Source organism: Rhinopithecus bieti, unplaced genomic scaffold (assembly GCF_001698545.2).
Source record: "Rhinopithecus bieti isolate Rb0 unplaced genomic scaffold, ASM169854v2 scaffold_865, whole genome shotgun sequence".
Classification (NCBI taxonomy): Eukaryota; Metazoa; Chordata; class Mammalia; order Primates; family Cercopithecidae; genus Rhinopithecus; species Rhinopithecus bieti.
The window spans coordinates 1,346,232-1,370,070 of record NW_016803288.1 but is presented as its reverse complement, the minus strand read 5'-3'; the positions used below and the strand labels follow the sequence as shown (position 1 = coordinate 1,370,070).

The 23,839-nt window shown below is 44.2% G+C and overlaps 1 protein-coding gene across 4 annotated transcripts; it reads right to left on the bottom strand.

The window, feature by feature from the left end:
- Positions 1–427: 427 nt before the first annotated feature.
- Positions 428–17,886, bottom strand: ZNF518B (zinc finger protein 518B). 4 transcript variants are annotated; one of them, XM_017871928.1, is made up of 3 exons: positions 17,776–17,886; positions 13,224–15,431; positions 428–7,096 (listed from the first exon to the last, which is right to left on the bottom strand). In XM_017871928.1, the coding sequence occupies exon 3, from the start codon at positions 6,883–6,885 to the stop codon at positions 3,664–3,666; it is 3,222 nt and encodes a 1,073-aa protein (XP_017727417.1). In that variant the 5' UTR covers positions 6,886–7,096; positions 13,224–15,431; positions 17,776–17,886; the 3' UTR covers positions 428–3,663. The 4 variants fall into 4 exon arrangements, with proteins under 4 accessions (XP_017727417.1, XP_017727411.1, XP_017727422.1 ...); XM_017871922.1 differs by having other exon boundaries at positions 15,045–15,431; XM_017871933.1 differs by having other exon boundaries at positions 15,164–15,431.
- Between the last annotated feature and the right edge of the window lie 5,953 nt (positions 17,887–23,839).

Sequence of the window (23,839 nt, the reverse complement as noted above, 5' to 3'; positions counted from 1 at the left end):
TCTTGCAACGCAAATATATGTGGACTTGGGTGCAAGAGATCATTTAGAGAGATGACATCAATAGTGCAAGTACACTCATGTGGTCCAGGGGCTCATCACTGATTGGGAACTCTTCTACCCAAGACATGGAAGGCAGGTTAAAGGCCCACATACATTCTCTGCTGAGGCCACTGTCCACAACAGGAAAATTGCCACTACTGTCCAAACCAGCACCTCTTGTGAATTTGCAAGCAAAACAAAACAAAAACATGACCTGGCCTCATATTAGGGTCTGCAAGGTTAACCATCCCATCATTGCATCTAATTCAAAACCTACCCTGGTAGAATTCAAAACACCTGTTACGTAGAATGATGCCTTGCCTTTGACTCAGAAATGTATAATACAAATAGGCTATGTAATAAACAGTCACCTGCATAACGTTTGAAATCAAAGGGCAAAGAAAATGTTGCTTTATTTAACAAAATGTATGCCAACTCCAATATCTATATACAAACATGTTTCAAAACCAGAGCAGCAGACACACAAACTGTTAACACAGGAATTACAATAATGCTTCTAACATGTTACACAATGTTTTGTTTCTGCTCAGACATTTACAGATTTAAAAATTATTCCAAAGGCCGAGCAGCATCACATCTTCAATTTCTGGGATGGATTATATAACATGTCCTAAAGAAATTGGGATGGAGCTTGAGAGACAATATATGGTGTTCAGTGTAGTTCAACAGACAGCAGGTGGCCCTTAATGATGGCTTACAAGATGTTCCGGACTGGGGATAAAAAACTGAATATAATATAGTCTATTAGAGTATACTTTGAGTAAGTTTTTTTTTTTTTTTTTTTTTAACGTTTACTCTGTTTGTTTATATCCTAAATATAACAATCTCTCACTTCTGGTCCCCAAAGTAAGAAAACCTACTTTAAAATAAGTTTAAAATGATTTTATTGGTAGTATTAACAAAATGTAGTGATTGGAGGTCCTTCACAATTAAGAACACACGCAAATACTCAACAGTCTGCCCTTACTCCCTTGTTTTGTTAGAAATGTTTATTTCATAACATGTACCTACAGGTTAAGCTATTTTCTAAAGCTCTTTATTTAGGGAGGACAGCTACTTTTGCTTTCCCATTTTGACTTCCAGAAACCCTTTTAATTCCTTAAAAGGTATTCTAGTTCTGAAAATCCTAAAAAACTTTGCTACATATTCTACTCACGCAATTAAGCTCTGTCAAAGTATGCAAGTTGTGTTTTTAGCTAATGCCTGAAAAACAGTTGATGCTGCAAAGTGCAAATACTTCATGTTGACAGTTAACACTCTGACCTGATTCAAGGCCAATTCTCAGTCCAGCTTTTCAGGAAAAAGCACTGTGTAGTGAGGAACAGGAGATAAAAAAAGGTGGGGGGAAAAAAAAAACAAAACAAAAAATCACAGCCTTTTCTTCCTCACTCCTCTCCGTATCTCAGGAGCTACTTTTCATGCCACAGGAGTACGATATATAACATGGATAAAACTTCGAATGCTCTCCTTTTCGTAGTGAAATGGTACCAAAGATCTACTTTCTAAAAGCACCAAATAAAATGCACAAGGACTAAATGCAGTAATAAAATGATCCACAGGGGTTTCCACTCACTTGTTCATATAAACCAGACCCCATCATTACTGTGCTTTCATTTTCTGAAAGTGAGATTAGACCCTTATAAAAATGTACTTCCAAAATAAATTTCTAGAATATAAAAACGTTCTACATTTTCCACCCCATGTATTGTTACAAAATAGGAAATCAGAAAACTAGCTACTGCAATTTTCATATGGTAAAAAATATTTTATGTGTACACACACATAGACACATATATAAAAATGCAAGTTTTAAATTTCAATAAAAAATAACCAATTAACTTGATCATGTATTGAATTATACAAAGAAATGTTGATTACCTGTAATGAGAACAAACTGCAAAGGATTGAAATTCCATCTACTGGAATCGAAGACTTTCCCATGTGGAAAAAAAAAAAATCAAAGTGTCCAATCGACTACCCAATAAGAAATCATTGGTGTCTTTTTCAGGTGTAACAACCCTTCATTCACTGCACCCCACAAATCGCCTAAGGCAGTTAATAGCCCCTGGAGGGAGGGAAATGCAAGTTGGGGCTGCCTCACGGTTGTGCCATCTGTGCTCCACCTGAAGGTCAGTGCCCAGCTGCACAGGCAAGTGAAGACTAGAATCCTGTCTTAAGCTTTTACCAAGCCATCTATCTGCCCAAGAGGCTGGGCTTGTGCAGGGGGCGGGCCTTTTCTAAAGAACACAAATGTGTTGTGTAGACAAGTGACAGTCCTGACATCTGTTGGTAGAGAAGGGAGTGGAAGCAGTGTTCCCGGAGTTGCTTCCCTGAGAGAGCTGAGCAGCAGGGTAAGCATGAATGTGGTTAAGACAAATTACAAACAGAGCATTACTATCAATGCAAAATAGGGATCATGTTCCTGTAACTTTAGCAAAAACAGTGGGAGGTCTCCATTTTGTTAATTCCTGCCATTTTCTAGTAATTTCATGAGGGAAAACCTTAAGGGGTCTCAAAGGCACAGAAGGGAAGAAACAGTGGGCAAGGAAGTTGTGCTAGTCCACAGGAGGTCCTGTTCAGAAGAAATGACAAAGGGAGGAGAGTGTCCATGAATCAAAGGGATCAAGAAGCGAGAACAGACAGCATCCACCCACGGTCTCTGGATGAATCCCAAATGAAAACTAAAAGGCATATGAAACCCCTTTCACAACTTTATGAGCCTACCTTGAACTGTGTTTGCAAGCTTTAGCTATGTTATAAGCCTGTTCCCTAGCATTTTAAATTGGTCACTTATGTTTCTGGGAGTGGTAAGGACAAAAGAGAAAACAGTTTTAGATATTTTCCTTTTGTAATCTCTTTTGTCTTTGCAAAAGGTACGTTCCCTTCCTATATGTCATAAATCAAATGTATTTTAAAGAAAGCAAAAGCTAAACATTTGAAAATGTTATCTTTCTTCTAACACTTGCAGTGAAAGGAGTAAATCCAGGCAAGCCGTTGAAAACATTCTTTAAAATGGCCAATAAAAGCAAAACTCTTTGTGCTATACAGAACACTTGGGAGTATTACAAAACCAGGGAGGGAGTAAAAGAATGGCCATTTCTCTATAACCAAATTGAAGCCAGTAAAGTAGAAAATATAATTTACATTGTGCACCAAATACTCAGAGCACAAGTTAAAGCAAAAACAAAATGGATGTGCATACCAAAACAAAGGTTTTTCTGTAGCATTTATATGAAGAGCATGTGTAAAACATTCTCAATCTGCCCCTCTGAATGGATTATTAAAGATCTGTATGTACTTAGAAAATGGGGTGCTAAACAAAGAAAAGTCTCAGATCCCACTGAAAATCTGTTCAGTTTCACAGGCTCTCCAGAAAAATGTGTATGTACCAATTTGTGTGTACAATTTCCGAGCCTTCAAATACATTCTGGGGTCCAATCACATATTTCAGGTTCAGACTCCTGGCTCCCAATATTCCTACAGTTCTGAACAATTAGCAGTCGTCTCATTTCTACAGTCTGTATTTCTTCTACTCAATCTTGGTGGAGGGACTCCAAACCGAATAAACTAAAAGATAACTTGCTTTAAAGAATAACTGTTTACTTATTTGCCCTTGGAGGAAAGAACATCCCAATCTCTAGTTGCTTCTATCAAATGCCGTTGGCCATGACTCATCCACTCTTCCTGGTCTTCATACAGCCGCCCACAAAACCAGCACTTAAATACACACTGTGCAGAATCATCAGGCAAGGAATCCACTACCTGGTAGTTGTTTTTATGAACTTTTTTGAGTTTCATTTTCAACATCATTTGCCTTTTAATGTGACTGGCTTCTTCCGCATTCTGGTAGGTCAGGCGTACATGATGCCGTCTGATGCCTAGCTGACACCTAGTCCTCTCTGATAAAACAACTTTGAGGACATTGCCTTTGTATTTATTTATTACCTTCATCACATTGGTCACTTCTGGTGAGTCCACATCAGGGTGGTTTAACACAATGACTGGCTGGTTCCGACGGGGACACTTAATCAACTGATCTGGCTTAGCTGCTATCAGTCGAAGTTGCCTTGCAACCTGAAAAATTGAAGGATCCTTGAGACAGTGGCTGGGTTCAGCCTGAATTTTGTTTTTCTTCTTGGATAATTGTATTTGTTTGGTTTTATTTCTACTTATAGAAAGACTTCTGGAAAGCAGTCTCCCTTGCTTACTTAATTCACTGCTTCCTTGCTGTCCATGCAAGAGGCCAGTTTTTTTATGGATGGTGCTACAGACTGCACTCTCTTTTCTCAGTTTAGGGCGCAGAGGTGTCTCGATATTTTTGGACATATCTATTGGCCCCCTTTCACTTCTTAAAGGCTGTAAGTCTGAGTCTGCCTGTCTCACAGGGCAAAATGGAACTGGTTTTATTAACTGTGTTTCACTGCAAGGTATGCTGACAGGTGCTTCACATGTAGCCTCTATGATGTGGGCATCCTCAGAGGAATTAAGAACCCTCAACACAGCCCCTTTGGGGATTAACACTGGTGTGGCAACATGAGCCTTCCTGGCCACTCTGCTTTTGGTTTTCCTATTACTGCCATCTGCAAAGTGTGGATATATTTGTTGATGAGTAAGCTGTCCATTACCAGTAACACCACCATCATTCGGAGGTTTCTGAAGAGTACCTGTGGGATGGCCGGGGCCAGTGACTGACAAGTTGATTTCTTGAATACCTTCAGAGGTAGCTTTTGAAGTTCCCTTTGATGCCTGCCCTACAGAGTGACGATGTGCACTATTTGAAGCCAAAGAAGAAGGCTTGCCACAGGACTCAATTAACTGAGCTATTTTTCTGCGCAACAGTTCAATTGACTTTATTTTAGACGTTGAGCTATTCCACTTAATGCCCTCGGGGACATTTTCAGATCCAGAGCTCAAAGAAAATACTGATGAGATGACTGGGCCATCATTAGTGTTGTTAATCCTTTCAGAATTCTTTAATTCCAAAGGCTTATCCCCAGGCTGTTGAGATCTATCTTCTCCAGTTATGTTTATATGTAAATACTCACTCTTATGTTGAGAGGAAATCTGGCCTACAGTTGAAACTGCCTTGTGTTCCTCTGTCTGGTTATCTTCCTGCTTCCTATTAGAGGAAACCATTTTTACAGGAATACTGATTTTACTTCTAGATTCCAAGTCATTTTCACTTATAGGCAATAAGCCCTTTTCTCCAGAGAAGGAAAAGGTTGCAGGTGATGCAGCAAAAGGGAGTAACTGCTGTGAGTTACTGTGTAAATTTCTTCCATTTTCAGCAAAACAAACAGCAGCTTTATATGGAAAAGGGTTTGATGCAGCTCCAAGACTACGTAAAACACTGTTTTTAAATACAGATGCTAGAGAATGACCTTTTAAGGCAACGGAAGGAAAAGCAGTTCTATGTGGATACAAATTATTTTTTTTCTGAAAATCCTCAATTGTTTCCGAATTAATGAAGGATTTTCCATTGTTGTGCACACTAGAACTTGGCATAATGAAATCGTAAGACCTTACCCATTTCACATTTTTAAGCTGTTTCTGAACTGAAGGTTGAAAACTATCAATGCCTACGAGTTTTCCAACATTCCCTTCAACTGTCAATGACTTTGTTTTTTCTGCAGAAAGTATTTTTTGTTCATTTGAACCCTTCTCGTTCACCATACATTCAGAATTACCTCCATTACCCCTCCTAGCTTCAAGGCAATTATTTTCTTCCAGCGGAAACAGTTTCAGAACAAGCTGCTGTGTACCATTGACAACCTTCACGTCTATCAACTGGGCTAAACAGTTTGCAGGAACAACTAGTTCTGCTGGTGCAACAACTGTCAATGGCATACCTGGCTGAACAGGTTCTTTCGCAGGGGATAACACTTCTACTTCAACATTTTTGTTCTCAAATAGGTTGACTTCATTTGGCTCAGACAGGGTCATTTTATTTGGAATACAAACTACATCTTTTTGGTATTCCTTTGGTTCAGGTAACAACATTATATTGTGCATTTTGTCTTTATTTGCATGGAGAGAGAAACCTGACAGTTGATCTGACCACTTATTTTGAAATGCAGTCCGTGGACTGGAAGCTTTTAGAAGCTCTGGGTTTTGTTTTGAAGTTCCGGTTCTTTTTGGCTCCAGCTTGGCAACAGCTTTGACTGGCCGTTTCGCACCTGCCCTTTCATGTACTCTCTTTGTGTGTTTGACAATATAATCATTTCTAATAGCACCATAGTCACAATACTCACACTGATAAGGAAATATGCCTGTGTGTTTCACCAAGTGCCTCTGAAACTCTCCTTTCGTATACGAAATGTAGCTGCAGTGAGAACAAATGAACTTAATCTCCTCGTGTTGAAGGGTGTGCTTTTTGTACTGCAGCGGGTCCTTTGTGGAAAATCGACATTTATCACAATAGTATTTGCCTGGCTTAAAGTTCCTTACCTTAAATTTGTTACTGACAGGACTTGAGAAGTTTTCAGTTTTATTTCCAACATGAGTAGCACTGGGATTATTGCTCACAAAATGAAAATTGGGAGGAGCTGCACCGAGGCTGCACTGGAAGCAGACATATATACCGTCCTTCCCTGTACCCTTCTGCAAATCTTGAAGAGAGATCTTGTGAACACTTTTGCACTTTGCACATGTAGCAATGGTCATCATGGCAGCCTCTGCCTCTGAGCCTTGATACAAAAGGGTTTGTGCTTCTTGTCTATCTGGGCGAGGTGCTCCATTAGCATCAGGCTGTTTGGGTGACATGGTCAAGGAATTATGTCCACCCTTCAAGTGTGTGGTGTATAGCTGCTGTCCAATATCCTTCATCTTATCTGCATTTCTAAAAAGAGCCAACTAAAATTCAGAAAGTTTTCACATGATAAAATCCTTAGGAGATATCCTTCTATACAGTTTGTGATGGGTAGGGGAGCAGCTACTTCTTGGGTGCATACTTAATTATCTTTTTTTATATACTGTCACAGTAGGTGCATGATTCCAAAATATGACTGCTTTCAGTTCTCTGACATTCCAGGTAACACTAAAGGAAAACAAAATTATAAAGCATGATTAATATAAGAGTTTGGCTAAGCTATTAACAAACTTATCTATATTTTAATGACTTTGGACATTTTATGGTAAATCTCAACATATGATTTTTAGACACATGTTATAACAAGAACACAACACAGTTGGTAAGTAAGCCTAAATTGAAACCATTTTCAAACTCAGCCCCCTATAAATTATCATTTTAGCCAAATCATGAATGAACACAGGTACACCAGGAGCAAGGACATCACAGCAGCCATTCAGGACAGCCTTTGATTAGTCATTTTCAAGTGTCAGCACATCTTTCATAGGTATAATTTCATATTAGCTTCACAAAAATGTCATACAGGACACTGTCAGTTCAGTTGTTGAACAAGTTAGTTATCAAGTGGTTCACATTTGTTTCTACATTATAGATTACCAGCTTGAATACCAACTCTCTCACTCACACACTTAATTTGCTTTCATGAGTGGTAAGAAGCCCATAATACTGACAATGTTAGCAAGCCTGCTGCAACATCTTATTGGGAATCTACTATGTGCTGGGCATTATTCAAAAGTGCTGTAAGGCAGTGAATGAAAGCAAATCAGTCCCTATCCTGGTGATGCATACACTGCAGAGGGGGAAACAGATTACATATTTGCCAGTTGTGGTAAGATACTTGAGAAAAGAAATACCATAAAGCAAGGCCAACAGGACAAGGAAGGTCATGGTGATGAGGTTGCAGGGCTGGGTGTGGAGGTGAGGACAGTCAGAAAAGGCTTCATGCTAAGTTCATGTCTGAGCAGAGACCTGGGGGCGACCACAGTAAGCACTGGCTGCTGGAAAAGGGGTGTTTCCAGCAGAGAAAAGGCAAAGATCTGTGGGAAGTGGAGCTGCTGCTCGTGAGGAACAGCAAGGGGAATGGGGAATAGAAGACATGTTCCAGGAAAGACAATAACCCAGTATTGTATGGACATGGCAGGGGAGAGGCTGGGGCAGAAAGGAGAACACGGATGGCCTGGCCTGGGACACAAGAGGTAACAAACGTTTTCTAGAGCACGTAAGCACTCCAATATACACAGAGTGACCTTTTTATTTTTTTGAGACAGTGTTTTGCTCTTATTGCCCAGGCTGGAGTGCAATGGTGCAATCTTGGCTTACCGCAACCTCCACCTCCAAGGTTCAAGAGATTCTCCTGCCTCAGCCTCCCGAGTAGCTGGGATTATAGGCTTGTGCCACTACGCCCGGCTAATTGGGTTTCTCCATGCTGGCCAGGCTGGTCTTGAACCCCTGACCTCAGGTGATCCGCCTGCCTCAGCCTCCCAAAGTGCTGGGATTACAGGCACTGGCCAGAGTGACTCTTTTATACAATCTTTTTAAAGACACTTATTTTCCCAGAATATGCCAAACTAGGAGCATAACAAAATCCATTCTGGTTTGGAATCTGCTAAAAGCCTTTCTTTCGTGACTTAAGATAGTCACTTAGATCTTCTGAACCTCAGTTTTTCATCTGGCAACTAGACTTAGGAACAATTATCCAATCCCTCCCAGAGCCACCATGATGATTAAAATGCTAGAGTATAAGAACGCTAGAGTGTTTCGAGTCCTTCTCCCAGTGTCAAGAGGCAACCAGAGGGACTCAGTCAGTGTTTGTTCAATGACAATGATGGGTAGCAACACAGGTAGCTTCCTTCTGGCACAATGCTAACAGGTCAAGAGCCATATAAAAGGTAGTCTGAAAGACCGACGGGGGGGGGGGCGGTGAAAAAGCCCCTCCATAGGGGCTCAGATCTGGCGGAAAACCTGCCCTTTGGAAAGCACCAAAATAACATATCATATCTGATGATAAGCTGTATTTTCTTTGGCAGTGTTGTCTTTTCCTACTCTACTTTTGCCAAAGACAGTCACCTTCTTCAAAAGCAGTTTCCAGCATGAAATCAGGCCCTCAATCAGACTTGCCCTATCTTAAGTATGCATACAACACTTAGACATCAAGCAGATGGAGACCTGCAGGGTTGCAGTGGAGGGTTGGAGAAACATCTATCCCCTCAATGTTGAAACACATACCTGTGTAAGGGGATCATGATTTTGGACAGGACACATGAATGCCTCAAGCTGGCAAACAATACATGGGCAAAGATAAGGCCTTTCACATTACACTGCATTTCTGGTAGAGACAACACAACTTTCAGGAGTCATTATGAGAAGCTGGCACACATTTTAATTTCCAAATTTGCAGAGGCTTTAGTGAAGGAAGACAGAAGTAACTCCCAGGATTTCTGCTGTTCATCAAGCGACCTCAAGCAGGAACTCACCTGCATCTCTTATTCATCTATTAAAAACAGGCCCATGACTTCTATGCCCAGTCTGATGCTGCTGATCCTCAAAATCACATACTTTATCATCTAAAGAATGCTACTATCATCAACATAGTCATGTCAGCATTGTTATCCAGGTAAAACAGAAAAGCTGCAGCAGCAGCCAGAACCCAAGAAAACCAAAGCCTAAGGAATGAAGAGGCTTAAGACTGGTGTTAAGGGGGATCTGATCCAGCAGTTCTAAACCTGGAAAAGCCTCAGAATCAGAGCAAAAATGGTAATTTCCCAGGATTCATCTAAAAGCGAGTGAATCTAAGTCTCAGGAGAGAAGGAAGGAAAAGAGATTTTTGTGGCTTGTAAAGGCACCCTAGGTAATCCTGATGAAAAGCCAGCATTCCAAAGTACTGGAAGCTTCTGAGAATATTTAAATCCTTAAAACATCTTCTGCAACTGACCATGCAGCTGATAGTTTCATATTGCCATAAACAAAAAACCATTTCCCTCTATAGGCAGACAATTTTATTTTCACATAGTTCTCATTATCAACAATTTACCCTTAAATGAAACAGAAATCAGCTTTCCTATAAATTTCCTTGTTCTGCCTTGACTCTGGAGCAACAAAAATAAACTTAATTCCTCTTGACCAACCAGTTACCAATCTGCACATCTTTCATCCTCATTTCTCAATTCTGTTCAAAAGATTTGCATACAAATTGGTATCTAAGTTTATGCTTTGACCTACCAGTCTCATAATACTAGTGAGTGTGAGAAAGAAACTTGCCTGCCACAATTTGCTTACCAACTATTTCAACATAACACCCTCTATATTAGCCCTAAGAAATTCTCAACTAAGTCATGTGACAAGATTCCTGTATTTTAACAATTATCCAAACCAGCATTCCACTGGCTTATTTTCAGTGTTTCAGCCTCTTGCTCGGCCCCCAGGAGTCTTTAAAAATCACAGAAGGTACTTTGCCATTTTTCTAAGTCCTTTCAAAAGTTGGGGGTGGGGAGGTATAATTTATTCTAAAACTGAATACTTGAAAATCTGAGACAGACTGGGCAGTAAGATCATGTCCATCAGGAAGGAATGGAGAGCATCCCAGCCAAGGAAAGTCCCCAGAGAATACACCAAGCCAGCCAGAATGCATGAGGAAGGCACAGTCCTCTTGGAGAGGCCTCTGCAAAACTTTCTCAGCAGTTATTGTGAATTAAGAATCCATAGGAGCAAGTGCCAATATGAAGCATGCAGCCATGATTATTAGCAAATGCAGTGCGATGGGGAAGGCAGGACATCTGGGCCGTAATAGGAATATGTCGCCTGTTTGAAAGTATCTTCTTGGCTTCTAAACTATGCTCAAAATAATGCAATGTTACTACATTGCCACATCCCTCTGTGCAAGTGAAAAAGATGTGAGATTTCTTCATAACAAGTAGATGGGAGTTCTCTTTCGCCTTTGTAACCTGTGTGTCTAAGGACAGGGGAAAATGCATCTCAGATGTAATACTCCAAGACAAAGATAAATGGACACAGCCACATGAAGAATGAAGATGGCTCCGATGTTGGTATTTATACATGGACACTCCTGAGGGACAGCAAGCCTATCTATGTAAAAGGCTCTCAGCCCATCCCTTCCACACAACGTCCTCCATGGTTCACATCCAAGTACACACACCTGTGAAGCTGAGTCATCTTGGCAAGTTATGGCCCTGGGGGTGGATGACCAACGAGTACAAAAGACCCTGGAGACAAAGCTGTGCATGGGTATGCTGGAACTGAAAGGGTACTCAATAAATCACTAATATAAACAGCAGGGTCAGTGTTTGCCTACCCTGCAAACTCTCAACATCTGTTACAAAAGCCTCTGCATTTGACGTCTTAGGACTTTCAGATGGCTTAGGAAAGCACTCAAAAACACAGAAAATAGTATCACTGATTTTATGGCACAATAAATAAGATGTCCATTTATTAATTTGCCTATTTTCAAAAAATGATTTAGCAACATACAGTGAGTTTTCTAATGTAGAATGACATACAGCATGAGCCAAAGATGACTGCCACGCACCAAAGGCGAGTGGCACAGTGTGTCACAGATGTGCTCTATGGACTGAGTCTTATCTTTCTTCAAAGGAAAGACCTGGAAATAGCCCTGAATGCATTCACTGTTGGTGGGTTTTCTTTTGATTTTGAGCTCACTTGCCCTGTTTTCTTAAAAACTTCTTACAGAGACATAAAAACAAAGTATCGAGTTTGGAAGAATCCAGATCAGTGACATTGTGGGCTATAGAAAACATAAGAGACTGTGTAAGTTCCTATTAAAAATGAAGCATTTGACTTCTAAATATTGGAAACATCTAATGCTCAACAGAATTAGAAGAGAAATAAGTTGTAACACAGTGTTTAAAGCTAGAGATTCAGGAATCAGATTATAAGGTTTAAATCCCAGCTCTATCACTTTCTAGATATATGACCTGGGTATGCAAACTGTTTTGATTCCTCACCTGTAAAATGAGACAGAAACAGTACATACCTACCCCACAGAGCTACTAGGAGGATTAAATTACTGACATATCATAAGCTGTTAAAAATATTATTTTCCATTTTTAATTTAAAAAAATACCAATCACATAGTCAGAGGGGCTAACATACAGTTTTCTTAGTTGCCTAATTAACTGCTCTCACTTTATATTTTAATCTTATTTGTCTGGTTATACAGCCTAAAAGATAATTTACCTCTGTGGCAAAACCACCCACCTAGCTTTAGTGCAAAGGGGCTAACAGCCATTTATAATCACCATAGAAAAGATGCTCCAACTACAAGAGTACTCACAACAATATAGGTTTATATATAAACTAGTTACTAAACTACCTTTTCCTCACCCACTTCTCTCAAAGTTCAGCCAAAGTGTGAAATATCCCTGTAGCAAATGAATGTGTTTCTGTGATAAATGTTAATGTGAAAAGGTGGCCAATTATATCACATACATGCCACATGGACCACCACATACATTTCTGTTCATGAGATGCCCAGCAAGCTCAGTGTTAGCTGACTGTGACTGCATCATTTTTGGATGGAGAAGCAGACTTAAGCAGCTCTTTTCAGGAACTCTGACCCCAAAGTCCTCCTTTGAATGTGGCCTCTACCATACTCATTGCTGGGGCAGGGTATAGCTGCTGTACCTATGAAGATCACAATGGAATGGGTGGAAAGGTTTACGGTTCCATCTCTGATCCTGTCCCTTATTTGCAGGGTCCTTCAACAAATAATTTTTCTCTGTGCATTGACAAGCAAGGAATAATGCTTTACCATCAGCAAACTTAAAGGGCGATCAGGAGATTTCCATCTCTGATCCTGTCCCTTATTTGCAGGGTCCTTCAGCAAATAATTTTTCTCTGTCCATTGACAAGCAAGGAATAATGCTTTACCATCAGCAAACCTAAAGGGCGATCAGGAGATGCAAACTAGATAATGTATGCAAAGCATTAAGCCCAATGGCATAACCACTTACAAATTGTATCTATATTCCTTCTGTCTCTTTCACCATAGCAAAGGCTTGTCTAGCTTTCCCAGTAACCAAAATTTTAAAACAATTCTACCCAAAGTGCCCAGTAAACACTTAAAATCAATCAGGAAATAAAATTTCAAAACTAGACATCAACTGCCAACATTTCCCCAGTAGGATGATATTGAGGAAGAAACTATTGCCTCAGAAAGAGCTTTTTCAGACCATTAATATGAATCAGAAGCAAAGTGCTGAGTGAACAGATTTAAAAGGGGAAAAAATCCATTAACTGTCGTAACCTTTTGTCAAACTACCTTGCAATGAGATGACTGAATTGCAAATTGATTGCCATCTTGATGATGAAAAATACTTCCACATGCTGCTGACAAATGTACCATCCTTGGGATCCTAGATTTCCATCTGAAACCAAGTGTACTGCTTGGGCAGCAGAATGGACCAAGAAGCCTGCAGGAGACAGCCCGATTCCTCTGCTTTCCAGGTGAAAGAAGCTGAGTGTAACACAGTAGAGAATAACGACCTTGGGACATCAAGAACAAGGTTCAAAACCTAGGTGTCTGGTTTACTAGCACATGATTTCAAACTTGATAACCTATCTGAGCCTGAATGTTCTCACTCATAAACTGAGAATATTTCTCATTTATACAGTTGATGTGAGGATAAATGAGAAAAGGGTGTATGCAAGTGGGAGGTAACTTTATGCTTGGCAAAGAGTAGATGTTTCGTTAAGAAATCAGTCAGTATATTTTTTTAAGATGCCCTCACAGGTAGAAGAATCCAATAATGTCCAGAGAAGCAGATACTGCTTAGCTTAACAAATGAATCTGATAAGGCAAAAGTCTGTATCAACATGAGTTCATTAGTTGGCAGGAAGTGAGGGTCTTCTCCCACCCTGTCTACAGGGAATATTCTGGAGGTTGACTTGACACTGCTGTGCACATCAACTGAGTCTATATCAGAAAACAAAGGAAATAATACTATAGGCTTTTTCTTAACATTTTAAGAAAAAAAATCTTTCTAAAAAAGAATACAGCCAGTATTAAGAGTGCGTAATGTTTAAAACTTAAACTTTGTATGTGAAAAAGAAAATGTGAAAGAGCAAATGTGCTCTTGTAAGCATTAAAATACATATGGTAAAATAAGGTAGTATTACAAGGAATATTACAAAATTTTATGTCATGAAGCACACCAAATGACTCCAGGTCTCTGAAGGTGCTAAAAATGAGACGTGTATATTTCAAAAAAGAAATCAAAAAAGGATTTCCTTTTTGCCTTAAAAATTTGCAGAAAAAAATGGATTCAGAGTTTAATAAAACAGTATAATCAAGCACAGAAAAAATATCTCCCATTAAACCAGTAGTTCTTAACCCTGGCTGCATTAGGGCAATTGGCCTGTCATGTGCCCAGGATATTAAACTTATTTTTTAGAGGAGGTCCCTGGGACAACTGATCACCCCACTGCACACCAGAATTACTTGGAAGCTTCAAAAATAATGATGTCCCCCACCACCCCCAAGACTCCACTGTAATTGGGGAAGAGATGGCGATATTGGGATTTTTAAAAGCGTCCCTGGTAATTCTCACATGCAGCTATGCAGCCAAGGTTGCAAACCACCTGGCATTACAGGTGCACATGCACTTGGGATTGGCAAGAATAATATCGACATCCTTGTACAAGATTTTATATTCTTGTGGGTGCCTGGAGATGGGGTGAGGCCACCACCCCGGAGCTGTAATGGGACAAGCAGACTCAGGGTTCCACCCTTGCATAGCCCTGTGACCCTGGAAACACCAATGATGCTCTCTGTAAAGTGTATAATGAGGTATCTACTTTGCAGATTCTTAGAAATTTGAATGTTCCTGGCATAGTGTGAGTACAATGAGCACTGCCCAGGACTGTTTTATCCCCACACCTGCTGTGGGCTGCCGTTTTTAAGGAGTCTAACAGAAGATGGAGAGAAGTAAATGGGTATGATAGAGTAGAGTAGTGAATGTTCTATCAATGATCTGATTAGAGTGCTCTCCCAGTGGCTGGCTGCTTGTCAATCCTGGAGCACCTTGGCCCTTGGCCCAAGTCAGATGGAAAGACTGCCTGCATAAGCAGGTTCCTATGTTACCTCGAAACTTCTCAAAGCCAGCCTTCAATTATTTGCTTCTTCCCTGATAACACTTCTGTTGAAGTTATATGGCTTTTTGAAGATCAGAGTTGGTGAACAGCAAGTGTGTCCAGTCTTACATTCTTTGTTTTCTGCTACCCTGCTGTGAAGCTGTGAAATGAAGCCATAGACAGTATCTGCTGCCACTTCAGCACTGTTCTTACTTCCTGCCTGGAGCCTTGGAGTTGCAGATACAAGTAAAAAATGTGGCAAGTCCCACGGGCTCTTCCTTCTCTTTCAGGCCTTCTCTTCTCAGGCGTGGAGTGCCATGAGTTTCACAACCTCAGGCCCTGGTGTAGGCTTCTACATCAGAACCCTGGGCGTCAGCAAGGCGCTGCACAAAGAGGCCTGCAACAGAAGCCAAACACTTGGGTTTAAGTCCTGGACAGGCACAGCCTCGGTTTCTCAGAGAGTGCTGAAGATAAGGGGAATGAGCCCCAGAAGTGGTTCTCAAGCAGGCGTGTATGGCAAAGTCACCCATGGAACTTAAAAAGGATTCCCAGGACTCACATGCAACCTAGCAAATCAGGTTACCATTTCCTGGGGTGGGGCTCAGGCATATGGTTGAAAATTCTCCCCAGTTGATTTTGATGCCTCCCCACCCTCACCCCATGATGACAATGTTTAGACTGGCTGATCTGTAGCTGCTTTCCCTCCAAGGATGAATCCTGGAAATTGCAGTTAGCTGGGTTTGCATAACAAAGAAAAAGGAGTAGACAACAGGCGGTTTGAGAACAATCAAAATTGGGAAAACCCTCCCTGGTAAGGATCTTGTTTATCATGATCAATAGCAAAGGGTTTGGCCAAGGCAGGCACTCAGTAAGGTTCGTATTGGTTGAAAGAATGAGTGAACAAATGAAAGAGCAGCCTTCACAGCGACAAAAATAAAATGTTCTTTGTTCTTCCTTTTGCACAAAAACTGGCCCGATCCCCTTACTTAAAGGCAAATAAATCTCTAGAGATCTCAATGGATTTTTTAAAATTGCCATTTTGCATTTTAAAATCTTCAGATTGGGCATAATACATCAGAAAGGAGTTCCAATAAATAAAAGTAATGCCATCCTTTGTCTGCTCTTTTCAAATTGCATTTGCAATGAATGTTATCAGCATAACAAAACTGTCTACATACAAAAGTGTTATTTTTCAAGGCTAAATGTGATCCAAGATAAAAGTAATTTTTAAAAATTGCATCCTAGGTTAAAGATATCAGTATCACACAATTTTTAAAAAGAGCTATTTGTGTCCTAATCAGAGACAACAGTATATAACATTGGTTTCTAAAACAGTATTTCCTGAACCCTTGGGTGTGTACTGACATCACAGGCTGGGCTGAACTTTGCTCTATGTGACTTTGCTCTATGTGACTCCAGAGACAGAAAGAGATGCATTCCCATCTTCAGTCTCTGCTCTACTGTAGAAGAGTACTGCAAGCTTCTAGAGACCCAGGTTTGCCTTAACTCTTGGTGATTTCAAGTCTAAACTTAGGATGGTTTAAGGATTCTAACACAACATTAGATTTTAGCTACGTAGATTTCTACTTTTAAATAGGACATAATGTTCAGTAGTTCTTTTTTTTTAATGTTACGTTGACAAATCGTTCATTATTCCAATTTTTAAAGTCAGGTATTTTAACGGGATACATTAGCCAACTTACAAAGACTTAAGTGTTTTCTCCCGTTCGCTCTTTTGGCTTTTCCTTTCTGGTTAAGAAACTTTCATTCTCTTGAACCCTGAAATTTCTTGGCTTTATAGAGCCCCAAACCCCAAAGACACCAAGATAAGACGGGCACGCCGGGATGGGGAGGTCCCACAATGACATCAGCATTTGGAACAATTCAAACCTTCACTATCTCTTCTCACTCAACCTCCTACGTCCTCACCCCCTGCAAAAGATGCGCAGGATCTCGATGGACGAGCCCACCCCTGAGACCCTCTCAAGGAAAGACAATGCCAGGCTGGTTTTCGAGTTTATTGTTGGCACGCTCCCCCGATGGCAAGCAGCATCCGAGGCGAGCGCGCCTAAGCCTGGGCGCTCAGAGGACGAGGCCAGATGCAAGGGGCTCATCGTCGTCTCCCAGAAGGGCCCGCTCGCCGCGAGGGAAGGCCGGGATTCTTCCAACCGAAGAAAACCAAAACCGTCAATGCTCAGCTCGGAGGCCCGCAGGAGGCTTTAAAAATGGCCTCCTGACGACACTTCCTGCCTGGCGCGGACGGTAGGAGCCCTCGGAGGAGACATCCTTCATAACGCTGGGGACAGGGAGCACAGGCTGGGCCAGCGGCACCACACGAACTGCCCTGCGGGACGCCGCCACCCCGCCCCGGTCGCCCTAGCGCGTCGGACGAGTCCGCTGGGTCGAGGCGCACAAAGGCGAGCTGGGGGCGCCGGGCCGGACCCTGACCCCAGGCCCGGCCCGCGTCCCTGCTCAACACGCGCCAAGCCGCGGCCCGGGCCCCCACCCCAGCCAGTGCCCCACGCCCACCAGCCAGAGCCCGCGTTTGGCCTTCCCGGTGTCGGCTCGCCACGACGCCACTCGCAGCGTGGGCACGCGGGGCCGTGCCGCGCGACCCGCCCCGGCTCGGCCCGGCCCCGTCAGGCCCCCGCCCCGCGCGGCCCCACCACCCGGCCGCAGCCGGCGCTTCGGTCACGTACACGCGGATCCAGGGGCCCTTGCCCTCCCGCTCAGCTACTTACCCATCAGGCCGGATTCGGGTGCCAGGTCCGGCAAAGGGGCGTCTACACCGCCGGCCGCAGACCTCCAGCGCCGCGCCCGCTGTAGGTCCCTACCCGGGGGGCGGAGCCCGCGCGAGCCCCGCGCGTGCGCAGTGCGAAGCGGCGGCGCGGCTCCAGCGAGGCCGGCGCCTGAGGTCTCTAAGGCTGCGCCCACCCCCGCCGGGCTTCTAAGCTGTCCAGAGCGGGAAGCCTCAGACCCGGCCCAGCCCCACTTCTGGGCTTAGAGCTTGACCCAACACGTTCGCAGGGTAGCGAGCGAGGTCCACACTTAGCCATGCCACAGGCTCAAAGCCTCCTCTGCAAAACAAGGATTCGGCTTCGGTCCTGGCCCAGTCCGCCATCCCGGGGCGCCTGCCTGGTACCGGGTCCCTCGAGGGGCGGCCTTGGCGCCTGCCCCCAGGGAGCCTGCAGTCCTGCAGCGGGTGAGTGAAAGCGAGAGAAAAGGAGCTCAGGTCCTCAGCCTCCAAACTCATCCTTCTTGGAGAGCTTCAGTGAAAGAGATGGCCTTGAAGTCCTGGGTACAAATCCTGACTCTCCCGGACTCCTTTACATCTTAGCTACTGGACCATGGAGAGAAAGTCCCCTGACCTCTCTCAGTGTCTTCATTTCTGAAGATCAGGAAGGTCGTATGTGAGGCGCAAAGCCTCCTCTAGCAGTTGGGTGTTGTGAGGGTCAGAGGGGACAATGACTGGGAGTCTGGAGACGGTGTGAGCTCATTTACTGCCAGAGTTTCTTTCCTGCCTCGTGGACTTAAGTGCTATTTTGGGCGAACCAAATGCCCTCTAGATACACCTGCATCTACGATCTGGAAGGAAGACATATTTAGAATAGAGCCGCTAAGAGTAAAGAGGACCATATTGCCAGGTCCCGCATAATCAGTGACTCCCCACAAAGTGAAACTTATCTCCAGCAGGGGCTGGTTGAGGCACGGGAGCAGCGTCACTGGGAAGTACAGTTTCTTCGGGATGAACAGCTAAAGTTTATTTCAAAGCTCTGGAAGCGGGGGGGTGGGGGGGGCAAGGCTGGTTTTCATCACCTTCCTGTTGGCGGCCAGAGGTCGGCGTGCACGGACAGCAGCCAGTATGCTGCACGGAGGAGATGTGTCGCTGGGCAGTAGTACCCCATGGAGAAGATGAGTTGAGGAAGACAGGCTCAGCCACAAGTCCAGCAGCTGACCAAAACCTTCGCCACTGAAATATCAGGAGCCGAGCAGAAGAAATAGCAGCCCAGAGAGCAAATCCTTCTCCCTGCCTTAGGCTGCAGTGCTCGTAACCCCGGTCCTGATCAGGGAGCTGCTAGGCTCCTGGTTTTCTATCTCCTAGGGCTCAGAGAAGCTAAGGGACCTCTTCTCAGAAAAACACATTTATGTGCAGATAGCTCCTATCAGAGGCAATATGCCAGAGAGTTCAAAGTCTCCCTCAAGAGTAGGGTCAAGTTGGGAAGGGCGTTGAGAATCCAAACTAGCAGCCACTGCCTGAAAATCTCTAGTGGCAAAAAGAGCCACATCAGGAAAAACTATTAATTCTAAGTATTGGAGAATCTGAGGTCTAAACATTAGAGAAAATGTTCCTAAACTGTAGCCCAAATTGTTGCCTCTCCTCATAACTTCTACTCATGCATCACAGTTCCGCCCTCTTAAGTCACACAGAATTGATGCAAGGTACCTGCGGGTCTCCTGGGAGTTTCAAGTTAGAACTGGTTATGAATCCCAGTTCGGGCGCACAGAAGTTGTGAGCCTGTCCGCACCTCAGTTTCTCATGTAAAATTCAGTGTACAATAGGTCCTTCCTCCCAAGGGGGTTGTCAACATTGAACAAGAGAAAGCAAGTCAGGACTTACCACAGTCCCTGGTAGATAGAAGTGAGTGTTAACTTACTCTTCAGTAGCCCAAATTCAGGGAGATGAAATGCTTTGTGGAGAGTCTGGAAATGGGATGTTTACAGCCTGAAAAAGGGTCAAGGAAAGACAGAAACTTACTTCAGCAGAAACCTTTAAGGTTGATGTCCCCAAAAGTCTTCTGATGCTTGCAAGTGTGAATCATTACACATTCCCTACACTTATGTCTGCCCTTCATTGTCTTCTTCCCCACCCCCAGCTTAGTTTGCCTAAATTCCGTGGATCACTTCTGTTACTAGTTGAATTGTTTCCCAGAAAAATACGATGAAGCGCTAATATCCCCAGCCCCCAACTTATGGATGTGACCTTATTTGGAAACAGGGTCTTTACAGATGTAAGACAAGGTCATTAGGGTGGGCCCTTATCCAATGTGAATGGTGTCCTTATAAGAAGAGACACAGAGAAGAAAATGCCATGAGAAGACAAGGCGACACACAGGGAGAAGAAGCCATGGACAGAGGCAGAGATTGGAGTATACAGCCACAAGCCAACGGTTGTAGGAAGATGGAAGAGGCAGGAAGGCCTCCCCTAGAGGGTTCAGAGGGAGCATGGCCCTGCGGACATCTTGATTACAGACTTCTAAGCTGACAGAACTGTGAGACAATACATGTTTGTTTGGTACAGCCACCCTAAGAAACCAATGCACCCTCCTAGTTATGACTACCTAATGTAGGAGAGAAGAGGGAAGATGTGAACCAGTCACTGAGTATAAGATTTGGGAGCCAACATTCATTCATTCACTCATTCATTAAACAAAACATGTATTTGGCCGGGTGCAGGTAGCTCATGCCTGTAATCGCAGCACTTTGGGAGGCCAAGGCGGGCGGATCACCTGAGATCAGGAGTTCAAGACCAGCCTGGCCAACAAGGTGAAACCCCGCCTCTACTAAAAATACAAAAATTAACTGAGCGTGGTGGCAGGTGCCTGTAATCCCAGCTACTCGGGAGGCTGTGGCAGGAGAATTGCTTGAACCCAGGAGATGGAGCTTGTAGTAAGCCAAGAAGGAGCCACTGCATTCCAGCCTGGGCAACAGAGCAAGACTCTGTATCAAAAACAAAACAACACAAAAACTATGTATTGAATGCTCTTTCAGTGCAGGCACAGGCTAGTGCTGAGGCTAGAGGAATGAGGAACAGGGTAAGGCTCAGCCCTCAGGGAACATTCATTTCCAGACCACAAGCCTTACAGATGCAATGACCAGGACTTGGGAGATGAGCTGTAAGCCACGAGCAGGAAAGCTGCCATAAGAAGACAGAGAACGGGGGAGAGGAGAGCATGTACAAAGGCCCTGAGGTGGGTGCTTCTGAGGAAGAAAAGGAAAGGCAGTGTGGATTTAGATCATTCTAGGCGCCTACAAAGCGTGATCTTAGAGAGCCCTCCATCAAATTCTGCCAGTGGGGAGCTTGGGGCTCAGAGGAAGGCCTCCGCGAGCTTTCCATGATCATCCTTTCTCTTGCTCTGAACTTCCCTCCATGCTTCATTGCCCAATTTTATATTCTCTCTGGCCTCTAGCACTCCCAAATATTATGCCTTGACAAAAACAGCACTGTCCGTTGGAAACGGGCCAGGTCTCTAACACCCAGGTCGGAGCACAGACACTTCAAGGGTTTATGAATGGACAGGAGATCCCAGAAAGTGGCTTTTTCTTTCTTCTAAAACATTTCAGAAGTTTCTAGTAACTTCCTTGAGCTACTAGAAAGGAAGTTTGCACATCTGTAAAGGAGGGATAAAGGCCCCCCAAACTCCGATAAGACAGCCCCGGTTCTCAAGCTTACCTCGCCTCACAGTCCTGGGGTGCAGGAGGTTGAGGATGTAGAGTCCGAATCCCGAACTCATTTGCCATCCTTCCAGCTGTGTGGCCTTGGCCAAGTTACTGCCAGTCTCTGAGACGTCTTCTCAACTGCAAAACAGGAGTAACTGGAACAACCTTTCGTGGAGGGTGTCAGGCGCTAGGGCGTGGCTAAGGCAGGGACCACGTCCCAGCCACCCTTTCCCGCCCTGCGGCGCAGGCCCCATCCCTCAGCGCTCCCCGCCGCGCACACTCAGCTCGGCCTCCGCGGCTGCCGCGGAAGCGCGCGATGAGGCTGGAGGGGCCACGAGCGGCGCGCTGGGCATGCGCGCCCGATAGAGCCTCGAGAGGCGCCGGGCCGCGCTGCGTTGCAGTACCGCCCGCGGCCTGCAGCGTCGCTGCGCGCCCGGCTGGCTCAGCTCCGCGTGTAGAGCTCTACCCCAGCGCCCGCGGGAGGTGCAGCCCGGCGCTCACCTGGGCGCCCTGGCTCCTGCCCGCGCCGTGCTTCCGAGAATCGGGAATGTAATGTTTTGTTTTTACATTCCAATTTGCTCCCTCCTGAGGCTGGCGTGGAATCCGAGGGTTCCTGATGACTGCAGCTCCTCGCCCCTCCCACTGTGTTCCCGCCGCCTCTGGGCTGAAAGCGCCACCAGGACCATGGTGGCGCATGGGCTTTGTTCGTCATTAAATCCTTGGGACATAGCAGGAGCATGGTACCCGGCACAGAACAGGCTTGGCTCCCACGGCCCATCCAGGCGGAGCCGTCAGCGTCCCTTGCCTAGACCAGAGCTCTGGAAAGCGGAGAGGGGGACAGGGGCCGGTCCCCAGATCGGTTCTGGAGGACATAGATCAGAACCGGAGAGGGCGCATTTAGAAACTAACTGCAACTTGACAAAGCTGCAGCGTCGTAGCTCGGGGTCAGCAACAGGAATTCGGGTTGGGTGGAGTCGAACTCAGGGAGTGGTCACTTGTGCGCAGAACTGCGTAGACTCGAGTAGGTTTGAAAAGGATAGGCCTGGGGGCAAGACTTAGTCCTTCACCACAGGTAGATCTAGGCGGCCGCGAGGATCTCCTGGCTCATTTCCCTGCATCCACTGGCCACCCACCCACACTGCGACATCCAGAGTGGTCCTTACACAAGCAAACTGAATTAAGTAATTCCCCTTCTCCAGAGTCCTTGCAGCCTCCAGCCCTACAGGATGCGCCCTTTGTTGTCTTATACCCTTTCCTCATAGTCTTGCAAAACTGACTCTGCTCTGCACCGCTGATGCACCAGGCTTCTCCCAAGAAAGACCTTTGCACGAATTATGCCTGCCTGGGATATCTCTTTGTCCTCTCAACTCAAAAATCACCTTCTCAGAGACCTTTCTAACCATTTCAGTACTGTCACATCCCTATTTTATGTTCTTCATAATGAACTGAAACTGTTTGTTGTATGTTTTCTTGGGTCTTTTCTTTTTTCTCCACTTGGAAGTAAGCTACTGTCTGTCTTGTTCACCCTTAGATTCCCAGCGCCTAAGACAGAGGCCTGACAGTTATAGGCACCCATTATAGTTGAGTTCCCATTTATTAACTCAAGCAAAAACTGTGGTTTGAGTCACCAAAGCATGAAACCCCAACTGGAATCTCAGGGTTTGGATATTAGCACTTACCTATTCATCCACTCCTTCATCTCTAAATTTTCTTGTCAGAGAAAATCATGAAAATAATGATACTATCTGCCTCAAGAGGTTTCCATGAGGATGAGATGAGTTACTTTTTGTAGAAGACTCTCATGTTGAGACACATCTATGATTGCATCAGTTAGGATGGGCTGGGTTACACTACAGTAATAAAAAATCTCCCAAATCTTAGTAGCTTAGAAAGACAAAGGTTTCTTTTCACTTACACTAGCTCTCCATCAGGGATTGGTTGAGTACTCCTTGGAATCTTTAGTCCAGAAAACAGACTTACCAAGCAGATACCAACTGATGTGTGGTCAGTTGTCAAGGCAGAGGGAAGAAGAGGTTGGCTTAACAGAGCGCTGATTCTTAAGACTTTCAACCAGACCTGCAAATGACTTCCATTCTCATTTAGCCAAAGCAAGCCACATGTCCCCTCATAACTGCAAAGAACAGAGGAGTGCCATCCTACCATGTGCCTTGGAGAACTGGACATATTTTCTAGATGGTAACAGTTATTGTTACTATTCATTCTAGAAGTCTTCCAGTATACTGTGATGTCCACAAACATCATGAATGACAAAACTCAGGGAAGGCTGAGCTTATGTGGATATTCAGCATGGATTTTTTTTTTCCTGTTCTTGGGCAGAGCCCAGCATTCTTGCTTTATATTGAAGGA